Below are 27,129 nucleotides of genomic sequence, written 5' to 3' on the forward strand. Positions count from 1 at the left end.
ATGCAATTTTCCGCATTTCTTATAGTTTTCGAATAGTACAGTTCACTATTCAACTAACTACCTGATCTGGGAGAAAAGCTTCCAACATTCTCTTTCGGTGTTCAAAATCTTTTTAGCATTTCTCACACTCGAAATGGAGTAATTCTGCTCATCTGGATAATAGGAGCTCGGGGAAAATCTTGAGATTCTTCAATATCACCATCTGCCGAATGTTCTGTATCATGATTACTGTGCTTGGAAGCGGCGTTAATAATATAATAATCAGAAAATTGCTCCTCTTCATATTCAAAAGAAACTTCCTTCAACTCTCTTAGGAGCTGTTCCTACTGTTTTTTCGTTGATAGTTTTTGGTTTGTAAGAAGTTTACAACATAATACTATAGTGTTGCGATTTTACCTAACATCTTAGAGTACCAAATCGGTAACACCAGTTGAGTGCTAGATTCAAACTAACCATGGCGGCTGAGTGAGGTAGAAGGGGGGGGGAGATGGAGAGAGATTCGATGGGTATTTTTAGGTTGAATATGAAAATTTTTTTAGAGTTGGCCCTGATATAGGAGCTGCTCCTCTGCAGGACTGGGGTTGTGGTAATTGGTTGATGATTCTGCTATCTAGGCTAGAAAGAGGAAGAAAAAACGGCGACCAAGTGGCTCGAAGAAGACGAAATGAGAGCTCCAAGCCTAAGTAAAAGCGCTTCCTTCCAGTTTGGGAATATATTTTGAAAACTTTTTTTTGTTTTCCATTTTTTTTTAATTTCTTTTCATTCATGGGGGGAGTGCCATAGTGGCAAATTTCAGGATTTCTACAAATGAAAAATTGGCAATGCTTTGCAAAATCTTGTAGAATTTATGAATTAACTTCAATATTTGCATATAAGGTAATATTTCACTGCATTATTAGCCATCAAATAAGGTAGTAGCGATAGCTGCTTGGAGGAGATTTAGAGTAGTATAAGTTGCTCTCGTGATGTATTTGGAGAGGAAACAACTTTTACTAAACTTCATAATTAACACTAGGAAACGGCTTCGTTTCAAAATTAACTATTTTTAAAAAATATAAATATTTTCATATAAATTTCAAGTTCGACTTTATCGACATTCATTTCAAGAAATCAATCAGACCATAATGATATTATTTCTATTTATTTGGTCGGGTAGCAAGGCCATTATTACTTTCTAATAAATGAAGTGTCCAATTACGGTAAGCTGAAACCATTTTATCAAAAAAAATGATTAGTCACCATTCTTTCGTTATATAATATTAGTTTGAAAAGTCATGATTTTTTTAAGTTTTATTTGATTATTTAATTCAAAGTTCATCAAGTAGGTATTGATTGCTCGATAAATTTTATAGTTTGATAACAACAACACAAACTTATGGTTTGAGAGAAATTTTATTATTTAATACACATTGATCCTCAATACACTTTTTCCAGTAGTATTCTTATTTGTCAATTCCATCCCATGAGTTAGATTTTCTGAGATTGTTGATATAGGCCTACACGGTTGCTACCATCTCCGTTTGATACAAAACGTTTTTCACGCAGGGATTTTGTGTAAACAGGTAGAAGTTAGAGGAAGATGAAGTTGGTGAAACAAGAAAAAAATCTTATTTTCGTTTTCTTTATCGCGACTTTTTATATCCAATTAATCCAAAAAACTACAATAATACTCTTTATTGTTCAAGTATTGAGGAGATTGCTGCTAATACCTATTACTTATCCTTTTGTATTGATTTAGGATCATTTTTGTCTTTTGTATAGTATGCTGGCATTTGCCTATATGATAACGCAGATACAGAATATACTTTTATGTGTTGAAAGAATCGATAAGAATTATTGAGAGCGATTGAAGTTGTAATAAAAATTCTTTATCCATATCAATGAATGCTACAGGTTAGTTACAATATTTTCCATATAATTTATGTACGCTTTGTGTGACATGACAGCATTCTCATTTTGTCTTGTACTTTAATGGAATATGATATTCCAATTAAGGTTATTGGTTTTATCGGCGTTTCCTTAAAAGTTGTTTTTGAACAAATTGCATTAGAAAACAAGTGTCAAATAAATTGTGATATACTTGTTTTTTCTTTATATTAGTTAATTATGTTCTTCCGCGCTGTCAACCTGTTAGTGTAAATATAATGTACAAGGTGGTTCAGCAATTACTTTTCGCAAAATTAAGACTTTGAATTGGAAAGAGTAGAGTCACTATTTAATATATTATAGATTTAAAATCTTGTCTGACAGACATCAATATCGCAGTGTTTAATGATTGGTGAATGTTAAGTTATCGACGAGGCAGATGTAATTGAGATTACGAAAACAAAACAGTAAGCGCAAATGACAAAGTAGGTGGTTTGAGCTTTTCTAATTGTGAAGATTGAAAGTGAACTCAAATTTGAGTTTAGACTATGCTGTAGAAAACAACTCTTACTTTCTTCCAATAAACATGAATATCACAAGTATAACATTAAGCTTGACATACTTTTTCACTGACTTGAAAAGGGAATAGACGGAGAGAAATATGCTTTGAGTAAAACACGACATCTCGTAGTCTGCAAGTTTGGATTAAAGATTTGATTTATTTTTGATTTGTCAAGATTATGGGATTATAGAAATACCAAAGTTTGATTTAGGACTTTCTTTTTTTTCCGTAATCATGAAGACTCAATAAAAACTAGTTTGTCCACATCGAAATCGAAATATTGAACATTATCCTGCTTCGCAACGTATCTGAAGTTGCTTTATGTTAAACAAACACGATAAATATAACAAAATGAATCATTACTATATTCACACTTTCTTCATGACGAACTCATGCTTCAAAAGAAACAAATATAATAGAATGAACCTTTAGTACATGGAACAAATTATTATATCATGAAAACTTAGATCTCAGTTGTTCTGGAGGGGAAGTGAAAGGTTTAATAATAGGAATCACTTAATGTTTTCATGCCCATGAAAAGTGCGCTGAAGCCCAAACATGAATGGAAAATGTTGATAATTGTTGAAATGGGAGATATTATGAAAATCATAAAAATAATAGCACGTTTAGTACTTTCATGAATATGTTCATAATATTGGCACTTGAAATTATAAAAAGATATTCAAGGCAACAATTTTTTTGTTAAGCTGTGTTATTTGATAGTAGTAACAAATATTTTGTTTCCTTCTTTACTTGGCTTGATAAGCCGTCACTTTTATTTTTAATTAACTGTAGATTATATTCAAACATCTAGGAGATATAAATGAATCAAGTCAAAATCAGGTTTATTTAGATGCAACGTATATACAAATAAAAACCACTACGTACTGAAATTGTTTTTGTTATTATCTACGACCGCATCTGTAAATAGTAATAAAACTGAAAAATGAGGGTCGTAGAAGAATCATAAACATTCAAAATGTTCTGGGTCTGGTCATGCATTCAAATAGTAACACAACAATAAGTTCAATCTTATTCAAAATACCGCCTAAATGTAATAAAAGCCATGGAAAAGTTTACGATTCACATGTCCGAATCCTTGCTTTTCAATTTTTTTCTGCAAATGTCCACTTCATCAGGAACGATATTTTTCAGCTTCCGGTTAAATACAAAGTTGTTATTTGTTACTAGAATATGTGAAACATGTTGAGAATTGTTATTTCTTGTGAACCATAAACGAACAAAAGATTTTTCTAAATAGGGTAAAGTACGCTCCACATTTCAAAAATAATTTTTTCTTAAGATTTATTTCGGACAAAGTCATAACGTAACACGTTATCGTTTCATCATAACGAGGCTTGGTAGGAATTTAACTTAACTAAAAAACAATATATTTATATAAAATGAAAAAAAAGGGGGCGCACGGCGCATCACTGCAGAAGCCTCTAGATCAGGTATAGTACAGGGACGGCATCGTATTATTGTACTGTATAATTTTCTTAAACATGTCTGATACGGATACTTCGGATGAAGTTGTTAATATTAGTTATATCTCGCCTAAGAAGAGACCAAAAAAAGCTTCATTTTAACGCTAGCGAAGAACAAATGATTGTAAATATTCATGAAAATGGAATGCTAGGAAATGATGACAAGACTGTTAATGCCGTTATTTCCAAAAATATCGTGAGTATCTTCTACATGTGTCTACCGAATCCTTCGCGAGTACAGAGCTAATCATTCAGTGGCCGACCCAAAAAACTATCCATCAAGAAAAAAAATTGATAATTTGATTGATTATTTGGACAAAAGCGCCATCAAAAGAATTGTGCACAATTTTCTCTTTCAATATGAGTTACCTACAGTAGATAAAGTTTTGAGAATAGTTAACGAAGATAAGGATTTTTAAGAAATCAACATTTTATATTATTAGAAAAAGCAGAAATTTTACTACCTGGACGAAACATGAGTAGACACTGAACATACTAGGTTTAGGTGGATTCTCCAATGCAATCCTCAAGGTAAGCATTCTTCGATGGATTTTCCATAGGATTGAAAAACCCACCATGTAGGTAAATCTAAGAAGTTTTGATTGACATCTATATCTTCGCTTTATATATATGCCAAACTATACATTCACATTGTATATTTTTGTTATAATAATTGTGTCTAATTATTAATAATTCATATTATTAATCTGATGTATGAGACCACAAATCATTGATGAAGTGCGAAGTGTTAACCTGTTACATGCTCAGATTGGCGTTTTCAACCCTTATCACATGCACCATGCGTAAATATGTTTTGTTCCACTATTTTTCTTTGAATATTGCCAGAAATATATTAATGAGACATGCAGTATAACTGAAGATGTTTCACCATCATAAATATTTCTATAATTATCTCTCGTTTACCTGTTGGAATAAATATTAGTAGTGAATGTTGTTATATTTCAACATCTCTACATGTACTGAATATATTGTATTGTCATTGAATTAATCTGTTATGTAACTATGTTATACTCTGTATGTGAGGAACATCCCGGAACAGTCAATTATATCGAAAACGGTGCCTAATATAAAGAATTTTTTCCATAAAAGTTGTACGTATTGAAGAAATATATTAAGCTATTGTTATTGGTTCCAAAAAAGCGTGTTTGACAAAACTTTGTTCCTCAAAAAATGTAATGAGCCTTTTTTGGTTACATTTTCTGTATCTTCTTAACAAATATAATCGGCATGCTACATTGCTGTTGATTTCTTTAGTTTCCAAAATAATTTACTGGAATGTTCCTGAGCTCTCAGAAATAAGCACTCAAATAACCTCGCATTCGCCTTATGATACCTTGATAAAAAACTATAAACGAAATGCCAGCGTTCAATAATGTTGATCAGTTGCACACTCCATCTATTTTCCGATTTACGCTGTTGTTGTAATATTATTCATCTGGGAGACAGGAACGTGCTTTGGGCGCTCTTTCGATGATCTATTAAACAGGGTCTTTTAGAGGCCGCTAGCTACAAGGTTCTTACTAGTAGTTTTGAACTTCTTCAATTTTGAATTTATTAAATAAAAACTCAGCATCATTCAATTTCACACCAAAAAGGTACTTCTGATAAAATTCGATAAAGTGTATCGTTTTCGGAATATTTCTATTTGGAAATAATGATGTAATAATAATAAATTTAATATTGAAAGTTATGTTCAATACTACATGGTACGAACTGTGTAACTAGCGCCCTCTATGTGAGACTTAAAAACAAATTCATTGGATGTATCAGATTCCAAAACATAATCGTATAAAATTTCAATTCAATGTTGCCAGTAGTTGCGGCAAAATCGAGAAAAATGTGAATTTTTTCCTTTCTAGTTTTCAGATTATTTGAAGTGGATAAGAATATATATGATCAGAATTTGTGTGATTTATATCAATACGAGGGAAAGATAGAGTTTGATAATGATTGGAATTGTGGTTGTAACCAAAAAAAGTACATTATATTGCGTTCGCAGCTCATTTTTTGTAGCGATAGAGTGTGTACGAAAATAGGGGTGAGCGATCTAGAGCACTTGAGTTTCAACATAAAAAGAAACTCCAAGAGTCATCTTTATAAATCCATGGAATATGATAAACAAATGTTATCCGTGGCTTAATTATATTCTGCTTATTGATATTGTCAAAAATTATCTTGAATTCTTGGGGAATTTAAATTGGCTTTATGCAGTCATGATAAGAACATCATATTTCTTGGGCAATACTAAGTGAGTCCCGAAGCATACATTGATTTAGAAAACAATCTGTCAGCAAGGTTAATTCACAGATTGTGAGAATCTGTCCCAGCTGTCGAGAATATTGATACATTGCGAGTTTTCTTCATAGACAAAAAAGTGAAGGGGTTCTAGCAATTGATCATTTTAGCACAGAAGCCGACCAAATCAATGAAAACTGACAAAGACGATAAAAATTCTACAATGTGTGTTCTTATGAAAACATTGTTAAAATGGTCTATCACGGTCTGCAACTGAGGTGAGATAACATCTACTGTTTTACATTTTCACAAGCTGTGTTACGTTGAATTAAATTCCTCATTTTACACTGAGAAACGCTATTGTTTAAGTTGGTGTTTATTTTAACTCTATTGAGAATATTTTAGGGTACAGTTATTTTCACACTTATAACTGTTTCCAAGAAGTATTTCGACCGTAGAACAGTAGAACCTGTGAAGTAATAGTACAACTACAGGAAAATATTGGATAGAAACACATACTCGACACACTCGGAAAGTAAATGTGTGGGCTTGAATTATGAATGCCGAAATGTATCTCTACAAATCGAGAAATGAAAATGTGTCAGCGAGAACCAATCAAGTAGAACCACTATTCTCTCTCCATTTTTAGGAAGATTATATCAAAACAACACCACTGAACAAGTAAAAGAGGCATCAAAGAATGGTTTTTTATCATTATCTTATTAGGATATACATTTATAGTTGCCCTTTTGACGTTTTCAATTTTACAATCTGTGTTTATTTTTGTTTCATCTTTTAATGCCATCTTGTACAAGAACAAATGATTTAATGTGTTCCTTTAACATCTACAACTTTTATAAAAGAATTTTTTTATCATGCAACGTTTTATAAATAATTGGATGCATACGTATATTCTGTATATTTAAGAATATAACTGATTTATATGAAAAAGAAATAATAAAAAACGGATTTAGAAGCGAACAGTCTTTTTAAGTTTTGAAAATAAAATTATTATTCAAAACAATACCAAACCAGTTTATTCTGTAAATAAGAATTTGTTTATTCAAAACATACGTAATTGCAGTATCGATCATACTGTCGAAAATAATTTCTTCAGACACATGTTCTTGAAATAGCCCAGCCCAATAAAGATAACTTGACAAATGATATAAATCTTCGTTTTGGCATTCTGAACAATACATTAAAACCTCATGTATGATTATTAAATCATACCAATCGTTCTTTCCTTCTAATAACTATGTATACTCGTATATTACGATATATTTTTCTCAAACTGTTTGCATCATGTCCTTTCAACAGAAATTTCAACATAACACCAATAAAAGGTGATTATTTTCATGGATTCAGTGTAACATACAGCAAATATCTCTAGTGCAGAATTTTCACTTGATGGTCTGTATTCACAAGAGCAAATGTGAAATTCCATTGAATGATAATATCCATATTCATCAAATTGTTTCAAGAAACTTAAATGAAAAGGAGCAAATGAAGTTTCACACAAACTTCTACTATCAACCTTCACAATAGCCTTCTTTTATATCTGTACGACGATTTCAACGTTACCTACGTAATTCAAAGCATCTTTGGTAATCATCTGAAGTTAATCCGTTAAGAATCGCGGAAATAGCTTCTTCAACAGTCTCTACACCACAATGATAAGTTTATTTGCAGTGTAAGTTTATCTCTTGAAGTAAGAAAAAGTTGGGTGGGGCAAATCGGGACTACAGAATGGTTAAAGTTTCGTTAGAATCCTATTGAAAAATGGACCGTTCATTTCTCGTGATGCAAATTCCACTGTATAGCAGTAAGTTGAGGTTGTATATGGAAAACGCTAGTTTCAACCCATCCAGAACGCTGACATAGAAACTTATGTCATTGTTTTCACACATATTCACGATGTCATGGATATCAATATTGCTTTACGTCTCGTTGGACATTCCAAACCCCTACCTACTACTTCTCGGGGTCATATTCAGGTTTCATCTCTATAAGTATCTGATTCATTAAGATTCTGCACTCCTTTTGAATATGGACCAACAAATCCTTAAAGATCGCTTATCGCATTTGTTTTTGTTACTGATTAAGAACAAAATCTTTGCGCAAATCGTTTGCATATTTCAATCGTCTTATAACATCTTTCTGATGGTTTCTTTAGGGATTATACAACGCAAGAGTGGTCAGATGTGATCAGCATACGAAAACGATCACTGTTTTTGGTCTTTTACGTGGACTATTTCTTACTGATTCGTGCCTTCACCTATTTCACTACTAATATAGTTTTTTTTAAGCTCGTGCAAAATACCCACCAAACATGCTATCAATATAAGGCCTGTAGTGAACCGGATAGATTATTCACTAGGTACATGTATTCGGGATAATGCAGATAGGCAGTCCCAAATTACACCCACATCTCCGGAATTTAATTCCCACACCTTCTTAGAAAAATTACATAACCTTGAAGTATCAGCGGATGTCCACCAAAACCATCTCATTACAAATGATTCAGTAAAATATTGCTAATGAGACGCTAAGCACTAAAATTATTTATTTATAACCAGTATTCACGTAGTTACAATAAGCACAAACATGATTTGTTAGAATTATAAACATTACTTAGAACGTAGGTACATTAATTCTCGGTTCTACATTAGTTTTACATTATCTCGTAACTCATGTTAATGAATAAACCAATGAAATTTGTGAATTTCAGGTAGTTACCGCATTAAACCCTTGACAATGGTGTATATAGAATTGTTTTGTTGTTCCTGCTCTTGCCAAAATATCGATATTTCCATAGGTATATTTCTTTCATCTCCTCAAAAAATAAAAGTCCTAGATGTGAGATATTTGAGAAAAATTTGAATATAACACTAGAAAATACCACAAAATATATACAGTGTGCTTCTAAATTAATGGCACAATTTACAGGAGGTGATGTCTCGTATGAAATAAAGATGAGTCTCTCCTATAACAAAATTTCCTTACACTACCTCTTTCCGAGATATCACCCTTAAAAGGTGTGAGTTAAATTGAGTTTTTATTTTTTGTGATGTTTATGCACTCGCAATGAACTAACTACGGGTATTTTTTTAATATTCCTGTGACATTATACGGGCGTGAAATTAGCAACTCTTACTTTATTTCATACCAAATTTTTTATTCTTAATTTTATTCCCAAAATCAATAGCTACTAAGAAAAAAATAAACATAATTTATAATCTTCTCAATAAATTGGGTGGAAAACGGTAAATTTTCTCAAGAAGGAGCTCGAATATTGTGATGAAAATACGGGACCCTTTGTACTGTTATATAATGTACCCATTATATGTCTGCTTGCTCGACCTCAATAATAACCATCATTCACGGCAGTGAATCATGAATCATTAATCACTGCTGTCAGATGCTTTCTCGGTTTAGTTTTATTAGATAGTTTTGCTACAACAATCGGGTTTTGAAAATGCTATCACGTGATTCAAATATCTCAATTTAATTCTGTACAAAAAAAAATTCAAAAAGTAAATTTTTATTAGACCAGTGCGAACCCTGGTCGTTGGAATTGGAATATTCACTGAGCCACCATCGACTTTGAATATACTTGTAGTAAATCTGTTTCTCAACATATCATGTTTTCCGCCACAGTTTGGAAATCGAAGTAGCTTTATACATTGAAGTACTTTTTGAAACAATATAAATTTCTCATTGTTTTCATATTTTATATTCATTTCCGTTGAAAACCGATTTAGAAATGAATTTAGAAAATGGAGATTAAATCATTTTTACACTACCAGATATTAAAGAAGGTTGCCTCATAAATTTATTGCCGGAAAAGTCAAGAAAAGTTTATATTTGGGCCTATGAATAATCTATTTTGAACTGACAAAAGGGAGAGAAAACTACTTCATTCATAGACTCCCTGTAATAACTAGAAAAATGGCAACAAATTTTCTTCTTCTATTAGTTTCATCATTTCTATGTGGATTTCGTCCGGAACCTCTTCACATTCATTATTCCTGTCGAATATTCGTGCGTATCGCTAGCGAATGTTTTCCGTATATATGTTTGCCATACTTTTAATAATTCTTGCTCTTCTGTCACCATTTCATTGTTTTCGTTTAGTATACCTGTTACAGGTTAATTTTTGTTATCTTATGAAGTCCATTGATGTCCGTTAAATTGAAGTAATTCAATCTCCTCGCACCTTTCGTTCTTTTGCTATTCGGATTTTCTTTTTCATTTCTCTATTTATTATATTTGTATTTTTCGATGATTTTATGTTTCTGTAATAGCCTATTGTCCATCATCAGTAGAATTTCTACTGCCATCCATTCTTTCTTGGTCTTTGGGCTGGCATATCATATTTCTTCTTGTTCTACTTTTACCATCGCATATTTAATTTGATCCCAGACATATTTTATATTCGTATCTTGTGTTGTAGTTAACTTTATTGTTGCAAATTCTTGATTCATTTTTAGTTTTATATTTTAAGCCTTTTATTCCGACTCTTAAATCTTGTTTTGATTGAGACATAGTCGATCTGGTTGCGAACGATATTATCTGGATGGTGCTGCGGAGATTGCCGAGTATACAAACGTCTTTCTGGTAGTTTGTACCATGTATTAGTAATTACAAATTCCTCTTCTTGACAAACTTGTACTATCTTGTCTCCCCTACTATTGGATTCACCTAAGCCGTATTTACCGACGATTTTATCTACTTCAATGTTTCCAAACCTTGCATTGAAATCGCCCATTATTATAGTAATTCCATTGTTTTTGGTATATCCTAGCAGTTGTTGTATTTCTTAATAAAATGCTTCCACCTCTCGATCAGGTTTTTCTACGGTGGGAGCATAGCGCTGGATTATATTTATGTTTTTAAGTTGGGCATTTAGTTTGATGAACATGGCTCTAACTGAGAGTGGAATTGAGCTAATTACAGCTTTATTTGTTTTATCGTCTAATGTAGTTATGTAGTTTTATTCTTTTGGCATATTCCACTTTCAGGCCATCGGAATTCGCTTAAGCGTTGGATGTTGATATTCAGTCTGTGCATTTCTCTGATGGTATTGTCTAGTTCTCCTTCATGAACAAACTTCTGACATTCCAGGTGCCGATTCTGAGATATATGATTTTACAAATTATGAACGTTCATGCTGTCTCAGTTCCTCATTCATTATCTATAGGACTCGACAAATTTCTGAAGAGAAATTAGAGAGATGGGAAAACATATAAACCAGAAAAAAAAACGTGCTAGCTGTCTTCAGGATCCAAAAATCGTAGTAGTAATACAATAAGCACATAAAATGTTTTCCTATGATTGTAATTTCTGTTTTGTTTAGAACGAGTGACAAGAAGGTTTTTAGAAATTCGCAAGTGTTCAGATGTATTCTATAGAACACAAGCTTTTGTCAATTAACCCTCAACATCTAGAAAGGATTGATGGAAAAAGTATCATAATAATGTATACTGATAGTTGCGAGTGTCAAAACAGAGAAACTTTAACACAAAACTAAATGTTTGAATGAATCTATAATGCAAGAGAGAGAAAATACCTTCAATCTGATCATAAACTATTGAAACTTTATTCTGTTCACGCAATAAAATAATAAAAACTAGGTAAATGTATTAATGTACCGGCGAGTTATGTCTTAAGGAGAAAAAAACCTGCTCCTTATGAAATAGAATATTTAACGTATCACTTTTCAAAAATATGACTGAAGTTGACGTTATGAAACACCTCCAGGAAGAGGTGAAGGTGATTGGACCCTGTCAGATATTCCTACTTTGAACTAAACTAGAGGATGAATTTTTAAGGTCAATTCTTAAAGAAAAAAATCAACACAAACTTAAAATATCAACTTGAGGAGAATAATCGTTATTATTTGGACTAATTTTTATTAATTATATGAACGAGCCAATCATTATATCCTTTTTATTGATGCAAAAATTTGGTTCAACATATATTGGTACTATTAGTTTATTTTTTTTGCATGATAAAATTCCAACCGTGGTTTATTGATTTATCATACAGGCATTCAAAATATGTTTGTATTAATCGAAACTATAACTATGTTTATCGTCAACTGAATGTTATGCTTGGTAAGCGGAAAAGAATGCTTCTGATTATGAAGTTATGTTCAATTATGATGTTAGTCATAACAATTTCCACTCAGTAAAGAACCTTGGGTGACAAAATTCGAAAAAGATACTGAAAAATGTACGAATTTATCGTTGAAAGATAAACAGGTACAAATAAAGCAGCATAATTATTGTTTTTTCATTTCATTCGGTTGTTGTGCTTTGAGTTCAAAACAGGAGGGATTAATTGATATGAATATTTTGTTGGTTTTAGTTTCATGTATCGGTAAACCAGTTCTATAGAAAATCAGGTAAGAAGTTGATTATGTAGTCTAGCAACTTTGATATAAAATCAGTGTATGACAAATTCCTATTTAGAACAATTCTTGTAATGTATTGTCTCGAAGATATTGAATAATACTTTGATGGAAACCAATACACTTAGTTCGTCACACTCAATATGGAAATTATTTGAATCCAAGAACAGCCGCAGACACAATATGCTCCTAATCAATGTCAAATGCTTTTACCATGTACTGGTTTTTCAATTAAAAAAAATTAGAACTCTATTGGCTCTAAAACACCTGAAAAACTTCGTAAATATTATGCAGTAAGATAAGTTATCCTATCAATAAAAAGGCGCGTGAGATCAATTCAAGTGTTCATGCCTTCGATAATTTTCTCAATTTGACCTCAGTGGTAGGTGATTTGTTTCCCTAGATATCAATTGTTTTTTGTCTTCTGTACTTAAATTGTTTTCAGAAGATGAGTTCTTCTATTCAAATGTCTAATTTTGAGCTGAATCACATTTCAACTTCTCAGTAACTTACTGACTTTTTCCAGTGCAACTTTGAAATTCAAACTACTACTACTACTCCTTTTATTTTTTGATAGATTCTCGCAATTTTGAAAATTGAATATTGTGGTATTGATATTTGATCCATATATTGCTATCATCTATCAAAAATTCACACTACTATACTACCGATATAAAAAATTCTACATTAAGATGGCGATAGAACATATGAGATGCATTATATTTCGAGATTTATCATACTTCTTCAGTTTCAACTCTGAAATAATTAATATCGTCAAGATTTATTGGGTATAGTACGACAATTTATATTTAATCAAAAAAGGCCTTTCGTATTGATTTAAATACTTCTTTGTTTTAGGTTTTGAGGAAATCGAAGAGAAAAATGATCGGATCTGCCGATACCAAGTCGGAGGCCGAGAAGAAGGCATCAAAAGAAAAAGAAGCCAATTTCATAGACGCTAACATGACTTGGAAAGACCGTTATAATTTTTTCGTTGAAAATATAACAGTAGAACCAATGTTAGCTTGTTATATAGTACCTAGTGTTTTAGCTAGTCTTGCCACTCAGAATTTAAATCTTGAAAAAGCTTGCCGAGTAAATTTAGGCTATTCTCCGGAAGTATGTGATGCATTAACTGAAAGAAGAACAGAAAACTATACAATGGAGGAACGAGAAGTACAGCAATTGGTAGCCAGTATGGGTGTATGGAAAACAGTGCTACAAAGTGCTTTACCCGCGTTCCTTATCATGTTCATTGGATCCTGGAGTGATAGATGGGGTAAAAGAAAACCTTGCATGTTGTTTCCCATTGTTGGTGAATTCATGACGGTTGTGGGACTTATGGTATGTACATACTTTTTTCAAGAATTACCCATGGAAGTGAGTGGGTTTATAGAGGGATTTTTCCCAGCTATAACCGGCGGATGGTTCACCATGTTTATGGGTATATTCAGTTATATTGGTGATGTAACAACCCTAGATGTGCGAACGTTAAGAATCGGTATAGTTAATGTATTTTGCTCCCTCGGAATACCAATCGGACTTGCATTAAGTGGAATTCTATATAAAAAAATCGGTTTTTACGGTACATTTTCTCTGTCCGCAGTTATGTACATAATGGCATTCTATTACGGTTATAAATCTATCAAGGAACCTAAAAAATTAGACCGGCCCACGTTGCCAAATCAACCTTGTGCTCTTATTCGAGACTTTTTTGACGTAAAGCATCTTCTAGATACTTTTAGAGTTGCTTTTAAAAAAGGAGAAAACAAAAGAAGAAAGAAGGTGATGCTGCTGATGCTTGTTGTAATGGTAGTTATTGGACCGATGCACGGTAAGAATTTTTGAAATATATGTTTGTCCAGAGTAATCATGAACATTGGATTGAAGTTAGTAGTGTTGATATTTTCAATTCCTCTATGATAACCTATTACCTATTCTTGATGTTAAAATTTCTGGAAATGTTGGTGATATTCACATTGAACACACTTTTTACGCTACTACTACACCAACAATCACAATTACAATGTCTGATGGGCGTTTCGATAATTTATCGTCTACATGGACTGCAGATATATGCAGTACACAGTTTACCTCTCAACACAATAACTTGGTTACACGCACGTCAAAGAATGTTTGTGAATCTTGATGTAGCGGTAGTAAAAGCAGTGTGCTAAGAAACTCTTACCATTAACTTGATTTGAGCATTGGAATTTCAACTTCAAGTAGAGTGTATGTATCACTTTGGGTGAAAATTGATGAGTTTGAGTTACCTTTCCAAGGAATACCAAGTGTTTTTATTTCCCCATTAAGACTAATATTATTACAAAAATGGAATCAACAAAAAATGAGGTTAGTTATTTTTGAGAGTCCGTTTTATTTGTTGACAAAATATAAATATTACAAATATTATTAAAGATCTGAAAACTGAAAGTATAACAATGGATAGAGTTTGAAGAGAACTATCCAGAGTAGTACAGCTCATGATCGACTGCAAGACAGCCTCACCCTTACACCATTCAATATATTCATGGATAGAATCATATGAAGCGTCAACAAGGTTAACGCAGGTTCCACAAGAGGAGATCCAACATTTGACTTATTGTGTTAGTGAATGATGGAGTACTAGTGGAGAAAGAAGATGACCAACAGCATATACTCGTACCATCTATGAGAAAGACATAGACAAGACAAGCCAAAGGTCTGATGAACTAATTGCAATGGAAACATAAGTCAAATCTTCAACAACAAAAAGAATATTTAAAAAAACTGTAATGAGAACAAAACAACAATTAAGGAGATCGAATAAGAAGTCGGGATATTAGAGAATAACTAGTAATTCAAGATGTGATATGATACGTCGATAGAATGCCAGGAAACAGGTGAGAAAAATGGGGGAAAACCCATAAACCTAACAAATTGAGATCACTAGGCATACCACTGTTAGGAATTGAACATGACAGGTTCCAATAAAAAGGAAGGGGAGAGGAAGAGAGAATGGTACACCCAATTTGTTTCCTAGTTTGATAATAACATCCAATCCAACCCACAAGAGACAGTAGCAGAAGCTTGTAGAGCTGGTATAATTTCTGTGGAAAATACAATCAATGAAGTCACCAAGGAAAATCTTCAATCTCGTGAAGATTAGTTGATATATTTGAGAAAAAATGACAACAAAAATCATCCACTCTTAGATAGTTAATCAGATTAAGAGACAAAATATGAAAGAAATATTTAAGACTAATGAACATTACGGGGATTGGATTTTACGAGCAAAACCGATAACCATAGAAAATTAGATGTAAATAGGATTTGAATAGTAGAAAAACTGTCGATTGAAAACTTATCGAAGATTTACGATAATTGGAAAAATAAGCAAAGGTACCAATGATATCGGACAATAAAAAAAATAGATGTTTCCATTGTCCAATAAAAGGCGTCTAATGGGAAAAAGCGATCATGTAATAATGAATAATGGGACTAGGCATTATTCAACATAGCAATTCTTTACAAGCTAATTATATGTTATTAATGAAACAGGCTTATGGAATATTGTTGGCGAGAATTGATTATTTTAACACTGCGCTCACCACTGTAGCAACTGGATACGAATCCCATTGCAAAAATAAGAGTATTAGTGAAGAATTAAGTTGACCATTTAATACTAGTAAACTAATTTCTCATTTACATGTTATATCTTATCGATATTTATATTCTTCTTAGTGTAACTATGTTTTGGTGTAGCCTGGCTAGATACCCTGTATATTTGTAAATAAAATTCAAAATATGCAATTCAAAGCTTGCTGTCTTATTTGTGAATAATTTTATCCCATATATACTTTTTATAAATAAGATGGTCACACTTCAGAATATTATTATAAATTTTGTTATTTTCATGCCGATAGAACTTACTTGAGAAACGTAATTATGCATGCTAATTATTCATTATATCGCGCAGTAATTGAAAAAAGTATCTATGCAAGTAATAATTATCATTAACTCCATAACCAGGGTCAATAATGTATTGAATGTTTTTTTTAAGTTCAATGCTTCAAATTCCACTGAATTGATTTAGCCTTACAAAAGAAATTATTAGTTTATTACTATGTTTGAATTGATGTATAAAATTAAATGACTCTTTAGATTTCACGTTCATATACAGGGCGGACGCAAAATAACGCAAATTGATTATTATTTAGATAAACAGTAACAAACATGAAAAACTTTTTGCGTATATTAATGTTTCATTCCAATTTATTACTATATTTATCAGGATCTAACTTGTTGCATAAAAATATAACCACATCAGTGTACACAGTGGCACTATTGACAATGAGACACTCAATGAGCAAAAGATAGACCGAACTAAAATAAGGGATGATTCAGTCAAGCTTAAAATCAATCAATCGCTGGTAGAGCCGTGAGAGCTCTATGGATTCATGGCTCCAGTCATGTCGCTACATATATAGGTCAAAATCTTCTTAGGGAAGACAAACTCTTAAGATGGTTGTCTGAAGCCATGTACGGTAAAAACAAAGACTGTCCGGCTCAAAAATCACAATACATATTCTCTGTAAATGTCGAGCTTTTATGAATCAAATTCTAGGATTTGATCTAGTGGAAGCCATTGATTTCCGAGAAAAACTTCAATTCTAGAGACACCTCATGGGGTGGGATGAAGGGAGTTAAGGAAACTGCAAAGGGATCGCCTATGCATTTAGGACCAATAAGTAATAGTAGTATGTGAGAAAATCAATCTTTGATACAGTGTGAAAACTTTTAATAAAAATAACAGTTACAGATTTTTGTGTCTTACCGAGCTCGATATCAACAATGTGCTCAATTTGATTAAAATTCAAAAAAGTTATTTGCTGTTGTGTTATTTCATGTGTTCTCTTACATCTGTAATCTTACCAGTTTGAACAAAAATATGGAGGATGTATCATTACCTAAGATGAGAATGTTTGATAACGAGTTCTACACCAAGTATTCTACACCAACTAGCCGTATATTGTAACCTGATTTTTTCTCAGAGAACCAGGTGTTATATTGACTGAAAAGATGGAAGCACTGGACGAGACAACAATTTGTATCACGAATAATACAAGACCCAGTTTTCTGAGGGTGTTATAAATCAATCAATATAACCCCAGTATCGTTAAGAAATAGTTTTTATTCATACTTTCTCCCACTTTTATATGAAGATTTTTTGACCCAAAGGTTTTCGTTTTAGAAATGAATTGAATTTTTCATGTGAGTCACTGTGGGTCCGGTTTGGAAAATATTCAATTGTCAATAAGGAAGCAATTCAATTAATGAAATTTGACTATTGTTCTTATACAGCAGAATGTCTTCTGTTAACACTGTTAATGATTTCTCCCTTTTCCTTTTGATTGCTGCACATTTGCTCGCATCGCACAATTTCCGTTGGGTCCACTCTTTTCTGATGCTCTAAATAAGTAATATGGAAGATAGAGTAATTTCAGTTAAAGCTACTCTCACTGCTTTTGGCACTAACTTCCTCAATTTTCTCTTGAAAATATGTGTCGCTGTATTGAATTAGAAATATTTCCAAAACACCTAATTGGTTGATCTTCCAAAGTATTTTTTGAGCCTATCATCTTAAGCTAGTGTGTGACGGAGCAGCGACCCTCTATCAGTTCAATATTGTTCTTGGTAATCACAGGCTTATTTTAAAAATTTTGTGCAAAACACAAATTTTGCTGGAGTGAGTACTTCAATACTGGAATTCGTTATTTTGACAACTTTTTTCCAATAAATTTTTTGAAAATACCGATTCTAAAGGACCTAAGACTCCCCTAATTAGGCGCGCGATTTTCAATATTCTTTTACTCTTAAAATGAAGAAGCTCATTATTGTACTAGGAAAGTAAGATAATATTTCCGTAGGATGTGTTACGCTTAACGAAAGAATATTGTGTAATTGTTGATACATTAAATAAACAGTAATAAAAACAGTTCAAATAAATATAAACATTGACATCATTGATCAATGGACAATAATACGATTAGCTTTTTCTGAATGTAATCCAATGGCGTCAAATTTTTTTTTCTAGTTAGGCTAATCTCCGTCTTCGGTGACCTTGATAAAGAAGTCAAAAAATATTTTTCCTTCGACCTTGGGAACCTTTAGTGAAGTCGAAAATTATTGTCATTCAGATGAAAATTGAATGCGTTTTTATTCAATATAATTAATAGAGGTGTGAAATGTTTAAATTTGGATTAATGATTTCAAATAATATAGATTAATTGAGGTATATTTACTTGTATGAAATACAATACTGAAACTGATCAAAAAAGATAAATTTCTATCTAGTGAGTCAGATGATGGAAAAACAAATTCCAAAATACTTTTCATAGAACACATCCACTTAATCCTAAGCCTGTATACTTTTGCGAGTGTGAGGCAAGTATCACTTCTTCTCAAGTTATCCTCAATTTTTTTTCTGCTCATAACTTTCGGCTTATTCGAGTTTATTAATTGTTTCTTCTTTATGTGGCTATCTCAACTTTCTCATTTCATTTTTCTCTTGGTCCTCCTTTTTTGATTCTTTTTTGCTCTCTCCTGCTATACTTGCTCAAATCATATCAGTTGCGCTTTCTCTGTTCCACTTTGTACTATGTGTTGTAACATTATAACTGTATGTAATTTCTAATCCCATCCAATTTCGTTTTATCTCTTATCTTCTTTATGGACCTCATCCACATGCTCTGTAGCTTATTTCTTTGGCTTTGTGTTGTGGTCCATGTTTCTTCCCGGCAAGTAATTATAGAGCAGACTAATGTTTTAAAACTTTGTTTTTTATTTATTTTGGTATGTCTTTTTTTACCAGAAAGGTATTTTTAATATTGCCAAAAACTATTCCCACTGACTCTGTTCTCTTCTCTATTTCATTCTCGATTCTTTTTTTAGCATTTATGTTCATATTGATGTTCTCAAATCATCTGCATAGAATATGTTTTATACTATGACCTTTTATTTATTTTAATGTTCCACCTTGTAGTGTGTTGCTCATTATTTTTGCTTACTTCACACTTTAAATCAACTGGGAAAAGCTGAAATTTTAGTAAACAACTTAGTCTTACTCCTCGCATTGTATTGAATGTTTTTATATTTCTTATTTTTGTCACATTCTTCATATTCTTGTATAATCCTTTGATTCCATTCTCAGTTGTTTCGTCCATTCCTCTGTTTTTTAGGTTTCCTCATGAATCGTTCTTGTCTATCTTATCGAATTTCTTCTCAAGGTTCATGAAAGGTGATTCCCTTATAGTTTTTTCCGTCCTATTATATACTTCACGTACATTACTTCTATATTTAGTTTTCTAACTAACGTACGTATCGGAAATTTTCGGAAATTTCATAATTCCCTACTTTCAACCTGTCCTCTGTTATATAGTATTTTCCGGATGATTTTCCTGCCTCAATTGTTTCAACCCTCTTCTCAGAACTATGGATTACAAATCAATGAAAAACTTTTTGTTGCATTGAAATTAAGAATACACGATATCTCATCTAAAAGTTTTGAGAAAAAGTTAACACAATTAAGAATTCTGTTGCCAAATTCAAAGTTTTCTGTATTTGGTTGATTCGTATTCAGTTATTATGATCTGAACCTGTTGATATCAATCATTACTTTAAATGATTTGATTTTCAATCAGCGAAAAGAAAAACTGTGTGAAGAAAACATTCCTTGGAATTTTATCTATTTCAACATTGAGTGGAAATAATGAATGGATAATGAATAATTATTTTTTGTTATTTTTAGGTGAAATGAGTGTTGGATACCTTTTTACAAGATACAGATTCAATTGGGACGAAGTAGATTTCAGTATATTCTCAACATATAGTATGGTTACGAACTTAATAGGTAAAGTAGTGGTGACACAAATCAATTCTAAAATTTGTGTTCTGCTTTTGAAATACAATGATAGTTGAACAGGAAGGCATATTTCAATATTAGATTATATCAGTTAATGCAAAATCAAATTATAAAAAATGAGTGTAGTGAAATTGCCAAAGCAAATTTTTTTCTAAAAGATAGAAACTAGAGACTCATTTTATATACAGCAAGTTTATAATGACGATTTATTCTTTCTATTTGCCTTGAGTTTGAAATTATAAATACTGCTAATTGTATCGAAAAAAAAAAAAAAAATGAAATTACGAGTAATACTAGAAAATAATTAGTTAATTGATGTGATGACAGTATACTTTTAGTGGAAACTAATAAAAGATGAAAACTCATTTGCAGTAGTCGTTACTGGTTGTATTGGTCTTCAGTTACATAATGAAGCACAAACATAAAAAACACGATCTGCTCATGAATATTAATTAAAATTTATTAAAACAATGGAAGAGTAAAAGAATAGACGTATTAAGTTACCCACTCCTGTCAGATTAATCATCAAAAAATCAATATTTATAACAGTCTCTACGTTACTCGAGCTCTAGATATTACTATGAAACGTATATTTTGAAAGCTCCATTTACACATGCTGTGGTGTACTTCACATACGTGAAACGAATCATGTAAAAAAAAATTCAGAATATCATTATATACTTACTAGCTTTTACCCGCGGCTTCGCTCGCATTGAAGCCATTGAATAAGTATCAGAGATCATTACAATACATTACATTACAATACGTTACATTACAATACATTACATTACAATACATTACACTACAATACATTACAATACAATACATTACATCATCATACATTACATTACAATACATTACATCACCATACATTACATTACAATACATTACATTACATTACATTACAATACAATACAGTACATTATCATACGAATGCATTCGTATGAAATATTCAGTGCTTCATATATCCGTTTTAGCCCAATTCGACGGTCTGATAAAATCATGTCATGAACTGCATCGATATTTTCGGGGGCCTTCCCGATCAGTCATGATCTTCAATAGTAAATTTACCTCTTTTGAAGCTTGCAGTCCAATTTTCACGGTTGCATATGAAGGACATCGATCACTTAGGGTATTAAGCATAACTTCATACATCTGCTTACCTCTTTACCCTTTTAAATACAGGTACTTGACGATGGCTCGATAACCAGGACATCTAAATCTAACAATAAGATACCACCCACGTACAATAATTACCCATTGGAATGTAGTGTGTAATCTTTATTTGCTCTTAGTACAAAGTATATACATTTTAATGAAAGTTTGTAATAGAAAACTTTTATCTCTAGATTCGACTCTTTATGTTCTTAGAGGGACTGTTAAAATAAAGATAGAAAAATTGTATTTTCAGTGCCCATATTGTATTTTGAACATAAATGTTCACTTGTTCATATTTACTTTTTTGGTCTATAATAAAAAAATCTCGGATTATTTAAATTTCAGTGCTCTGTTCGAGATTTTCCAATTCAAAAGTTTTAAAAGAAAAATTGACTGAACCATGCAACAAATAATTATTAAACAGCAAAACTTCTAACATAAGTAGATTAAAAATTCTGTTTTTTCAGGAACTTCATTTTCAGTCGGAGTTTTCAGCCATGTCCTGAAATTTGATGATGCGATTATTGGAATTTACTCATCGATGAGCAAAATACTCTCGAGTTTTGTGTATGGATTTGCAAAGACATCACTAGTCTTCTATTTAGGTAATTACAAAAAACATAAAGGGCTTAGAGGGTTTAATTAAATAAAAAATCGCCTACAGAACAAAGGGGAATATTTCTGTTTTTAAAAGCTTTTAAACTGGTTTGGAATATTTTCCATTCCAAAGAATACAGAATGGATACTTTTTGTTAAAAATGAAAACATCATTTCCACGCTTCAGTGGTAACTTCATTTAAAATTATATACATTAATCTCTAAAATTGATAGTATCTCTGAAAATAGGAGAATTTTACAAGAACACTACTCAATAATGAGGATGGATTCCACCTAAGGGTGGAATGTGAATATTTTATCTTCTGTTAAATTATTTGATTATATAGTTCATATATTGGGAGTTATTACAATATATTAGAGTGAGATTTGATTGAGAGTTTCTGAGTATCTCGTTTTATGTATACGATTTATTTCATTTTAGAAAATTTGTCTTGTAAATCGTGTTAGTTTATGATACTCTTATATCTAAAGAAATTTAGCTTAACATTTTTTAACACCGTATAGTTGTGAACTTTTGTAAAACATATTTGAATTCATCGTTATACTTCAACTTTAACAACATGCGGATCTATTGAATTTAAATTTATCACTTAATCCGTACGGGATTCGTTTTAATCCATGCCTGAGGAATTTTTATTTTCAAAGGTTCGAGGATAGTCCCAGAAGTAGCTCGCCCAACAAAAACACAAAATTTTGGAAAACAATATATTTATTTTTGCGGTCGTTTTTGCTTAATTTTTCTCAAACGTTGCAATAAGTTCACATAATACTAGCCGTTGATAGATAGTCAATGAATATTATCTTACCCGGATCTCAAAGAACCGTCGCCATGACCTTCCCTGCAGATAGAACCGTTTTTTGCCTTCTTTAGAGCCGATTGTTTCTTTTCAGTCTTAATTTCTTCACTAATTCTTTCAATTCACCACGAATATTTATTTAAAACTCAACTAACTGCGCTTACACTACTCTTTATATATCCCAAATAGAATTCTAGAAACTTCTAGAACAAAAAAAAAATATACAACAAACAGACGTTTCTAGAAATTATTTGAAAGAAATACTGTGAATAAATCACCTGCTATAATAAAAAATTATAGAAGGAAACATCAACGGCGTATTCGTCATTTATAAAAAGTAGATGAAAGGTGCCGCGCGAATTCGCCTAATTTTGAAATCATGAATTTTTTATCAGAACTTAAGTGAAGCTCATCAAAATCAATACTTTCATGTTTTCAAACCGCACCAGGTACATTTTACTGTATTTGTTACATTTCTTCAATATATCAAATGCATAATAATGAAAAGTAATGATGAAAATAACAATTTACATTCAATTAATAACGAAAATATTGTTCCAAATCAGAAAAACAAATATCTTCCCTTCAGCTGAATATGTAATAATCACTTAGTCGGTGAGATACTGCTTATTTATATGGAATTGGACGAATGTGTATGAAATTAATAATCCTTTTTGTCTTTTAATCACTCCAACAAAATGAACTCCGTTATAAAAATTGTAGATTTAAATTTAATAATAAGCTTTGTAACTATACAGTCTCGATAAAAGTTCTGGATCAACTTGTAAAAGAGCTTCAGCACTGGAACTGCATGGTAATAGTACAATATTTGTTTCAATTTTCGAATGGAAGATTGCTCATAATCAATTATTTACTACAAAAATGCTTCTACTACATCGAGTGACAGCAGATCGTAATGTATGAGACTTTTGAACCTCACCGAAATTCAGACTATGAATATTGCTTGTACCGATTCTAAATCTTACAAATACAGAATTTAATAGTACATGTTTCGGAATAATTTGTTTCAATATATCTCAAGAGTGCACTAAATAGAAATAGAGTACATTGTAGCTACTTTGTATCAATATTTAATTTAATGATTTGTACATTTTAGGTGCCATAGTTGAGATTCTAAATGGAACGTCGTTTATTGCGATGCGATCGATAGCTTCGAAATTGGTGCCCACGGATGAACTTGGTGAGTTAATATAAATGTCGACATCGTAAAATAATATAATTTGCACGTATTCGGAAGTTTTAATTGAATCAGGTTTATAGGTAAAGTTTCAATATCCAATTTGAGAAAATTATTTTATTGAAACAAACTTATATCTCTGAACAATATATTTGCTAGTTTTATTACGAATTGTAATGTTAGAGAGTAGTGCAACATTTGGTGGTTTCCATACAATTTTTTTTAATTCGATTTGTGATGAGGTTCATATAACACTTATGAAGATTGAATGGTTGGGTCTTGATGAGAAATAAAATTTACAGAAGAAAACGTATGTAACAGAAGTTTTTGGACAAAATACGTAGTAGAACTTTTTATACGTTGAATTTGTTTGGTCATAACAAAAAATTACGCTATGAGTATTGTTCCATATCCAACATAGATAATTGTTTTATCTCAGTGCCATTGGTCTAAAAAATTAATAAGAGATCATAAAATGATTTATTGAAGTCATGTTTGGGTTTGTAGAGCATATAACAATTGTAACTAACGTCGCGAAAAAAGAAAAGAATGTTTGCATGATTTCCAATTTACAAAACAGTAACGTAATTGACTCTGACGCTGGTGATAAAAATAAACCCGAAAAGATAACATTTTACAATGGCCCAAAAAGGGTATGGATTCTGTAGACAAACTTTGTTTACTCTATGATGGAGCACAAAGTAGTGGTGATTCTCTTCTTTTTATTGCATATCGCTGAAGTAAACCCCAATCACCTCGAAGCAAGAGATAATTTGAAAGGAAAAGTGTACCTACCTGACACAAATAGCATTTAAGTTGGTTGAACTACATTTGCAGAGACGTTCTTATCGGTAGATATACCAGATATCATCCATCAAAGAAGAAAAGATGTAGCGAAAACCTCTACTGCTTCTGGATCTGTTGTAGAACATTCATCAGAAGGTACTAGAAAATAATGCGTCGAATACAAAAACAAGGTTTAAGTGCCAGTATTACAAATCCTTTATTAGCAACACATGCAAAGATACTTTTTCTATGCAGAAGCGTGAGTCTTGTAACAGTTTTCTCTTCTTGAAATAATTTGAGTTTTGTTTTTGATTTCAGTTAGTTTCTGTAGTTTTTGTTAGGTCTTAGACTCTGTATGAGGTATGTTTATGTATACAAATATATTGGTTTTTATTTTGTTTATTAAAGATGAGTGCTTTGATGTTTTTTCAAATAATCAGTAAAATGAATGAGAATAATAATTTACAAAAGGATCTTTTCAAATACGAACTCTGTTAGACTCCGCGCGACTAGTGTTGTTGGAGCACGCGACTATTCCAGGGTTACTGATGTTTGTATTGTTCTAGGAAAAGTAAATTCTCTCTTTGGAGTTTGCGAAGCACTAATGCCATTATTGTATGGACCTATGTACAATGCCACTTATGCCGCAACTCTCCAAGCTATGCCGGGAGCTTTTTATATTTTGGGAGGAATTTTAACTGTACCTGCAGTTATAATTTTCGCGTGAGTATCGATATTTGTAACTATTCATTCAGTCAGTCAGTTCAATTTGATCAAATTAAGAAATTGATATTGGGAAATGGGTTAAGATATAATACGTATCTAAAAGTTGGTAAACATTACCTCATTCGTCATTATTGTCTTGTTGGAAATCATATTTTTATTATTATATCATTGTTTTTTCTTTTATTTTAGTTGGATGTATCTTCAGTCATGTCGTGAAGCCAAGGAATCTTCAAAATTAAATCACGAGAAACGTAACAGTGTAGTTGCAAATGTTATACTGAACACAGCAGTAAGAGAAACTCAAATAGTAGTACCAATCGATGTTTCTACAGGTAATGGTGTGACTAATAATAAAACTAAAGAAAATGGCACGATAAAAGAATCAAAACAAAACGGTGTGATACATAAAGTCGACGAAAATATAGAAGGAGCTGTTGGTGATGGTGAAGGTATCAAAAACCTAGCTTTTAATATGGAAGAAAATTAATAATATATCAATGGAAGATAAATAAAAAAAGAAGCTTTGTACTTCGCTCTTGTTTCACTTTTTTGAAGTGAACGTATACAGGGCACTTACTTTAGAAAGTTACTCCTGGAAAATACAGTCTAAAGATGGCGTACGACTAGTGAATAATCAGTTTTAGCAATTTATTCATTGTAAGAGCCTCATTTTTTTAGTGTAAGATAATTTTTTGACAGTTGAAGCTTATGTCTATTCTTATTTATATTATCTATTAATGATGACGATGAGTAACTAGTTTATGTTTATTTAATATTAACTTATTATAGAATAAATGAATTGAAGTATATATGAGTTTATTTGAATACAATTTTGGAGTATTTTCAAAATTTAGAAAAGAAAAGATTACTGAATCACATAATAATTTATAGAATAGCACGTTATTAATGAAGTAATCGTTTTCTAGCTTTATACTGCCATTACTTAATCATAATATTATAACATATGAACAGTATTGGAAACAATGATAAAAATAAAATGGATGTTATGACATAAAGCATCTAAAGATGATATTAGGAAACATCACATAAAAAAACTAGATTAGTACAAAGATACCTATGATAAGAAAACTCGTCAATAAAAGTCGCACATCTAGTTTATGGTCAATGTTTTTTACATTTTCATCTATGTCGCCCACCATTTTCATCCCGCTTTCTTCAACTATCTCAAGTATGTTGTTATCTATAGCTTTATGGAAAAGCCTTTTTATATTTTTCTTTTTTGTAAATATGATAGTTCCTGGTTATTTTTCCTTTTGATTTATATTTAATACAGAAACATTTCTCTACGTATACTCTTTCCACAACTATTCATGTGCACACATATTGACAAAACAGT

General features: G+C 31.6%; 1 protein-coding gene across 2 annotated transcripts in view; it reads left to right on the top strand.

Annotated features, from left to right (window-relative positions):
- The window catches only part of LOC130898674 (proton-coupled folate transporter-like), a 37,732-nt gene extending 11,153 nt beyond the window's left edge, over positions 1 to 26,579 (top strand). Inside the window, exons 1-7 of one of the 2 annotated variants that reach the window (XM_057808123.1) lie at positions 12,358 to 12,580; positions 13,445 to 14,420; positions 20,376 to 20,477; positions 22,115 to 22,252; positions 24,180 to 24,263; positions 25,613 to 25,769; positions 25,962 to 26,579. In XM_057808123.1, coding sequence (XP_057664106.1) covers positions 13,469 to 14,420; positions 20,376 to 20,477; positions 22,115 to 22,252; positions 24,180 to 24,263; positions 25,613 to 25,769; positions 25,962 to 26,259 — 1,731 coding nt within the window. In that variant the 5' untranslated portion in view covers positions 12,358 to 12,580; positions 13,445 to 13,468 and the 3' untranslated portion in view covers positions 26,260 to 26,579. Of the gene's footprint in view, positions 1 to 12,357; positions 12,581 to 13,444; positions 14,421 to 20,375; positions 20,478 to 22,114; positions 22,253 to 24,179; positions 24,264 to 25,612; positions 25,770 to 25,961 lie in introns of those variants that run through there. The other variant, XM_057808122.1, reaches the window with a different exon arrangement.
- Positions 26,580 to 27,129: the final 550 nt, after the last annotated feature.

The sequence above is a fragment of the Diorhabda carinulata genome, chromosome 10 (genome assembly GCF_026250575.1).
Source record: "Diorhabda carinulata isolate Delta chromosome 10, icDioCari1.1, whole genome shotgun sequence".
In the NCBI taxonomy this organism is placed as follows: domain Eukaryota; kingdom Metazoa; phylum Arthropoda; class Insecta; order Coleoptera; family Chrysomelidae; genus Diorhabda; species Diorhabda carinulata.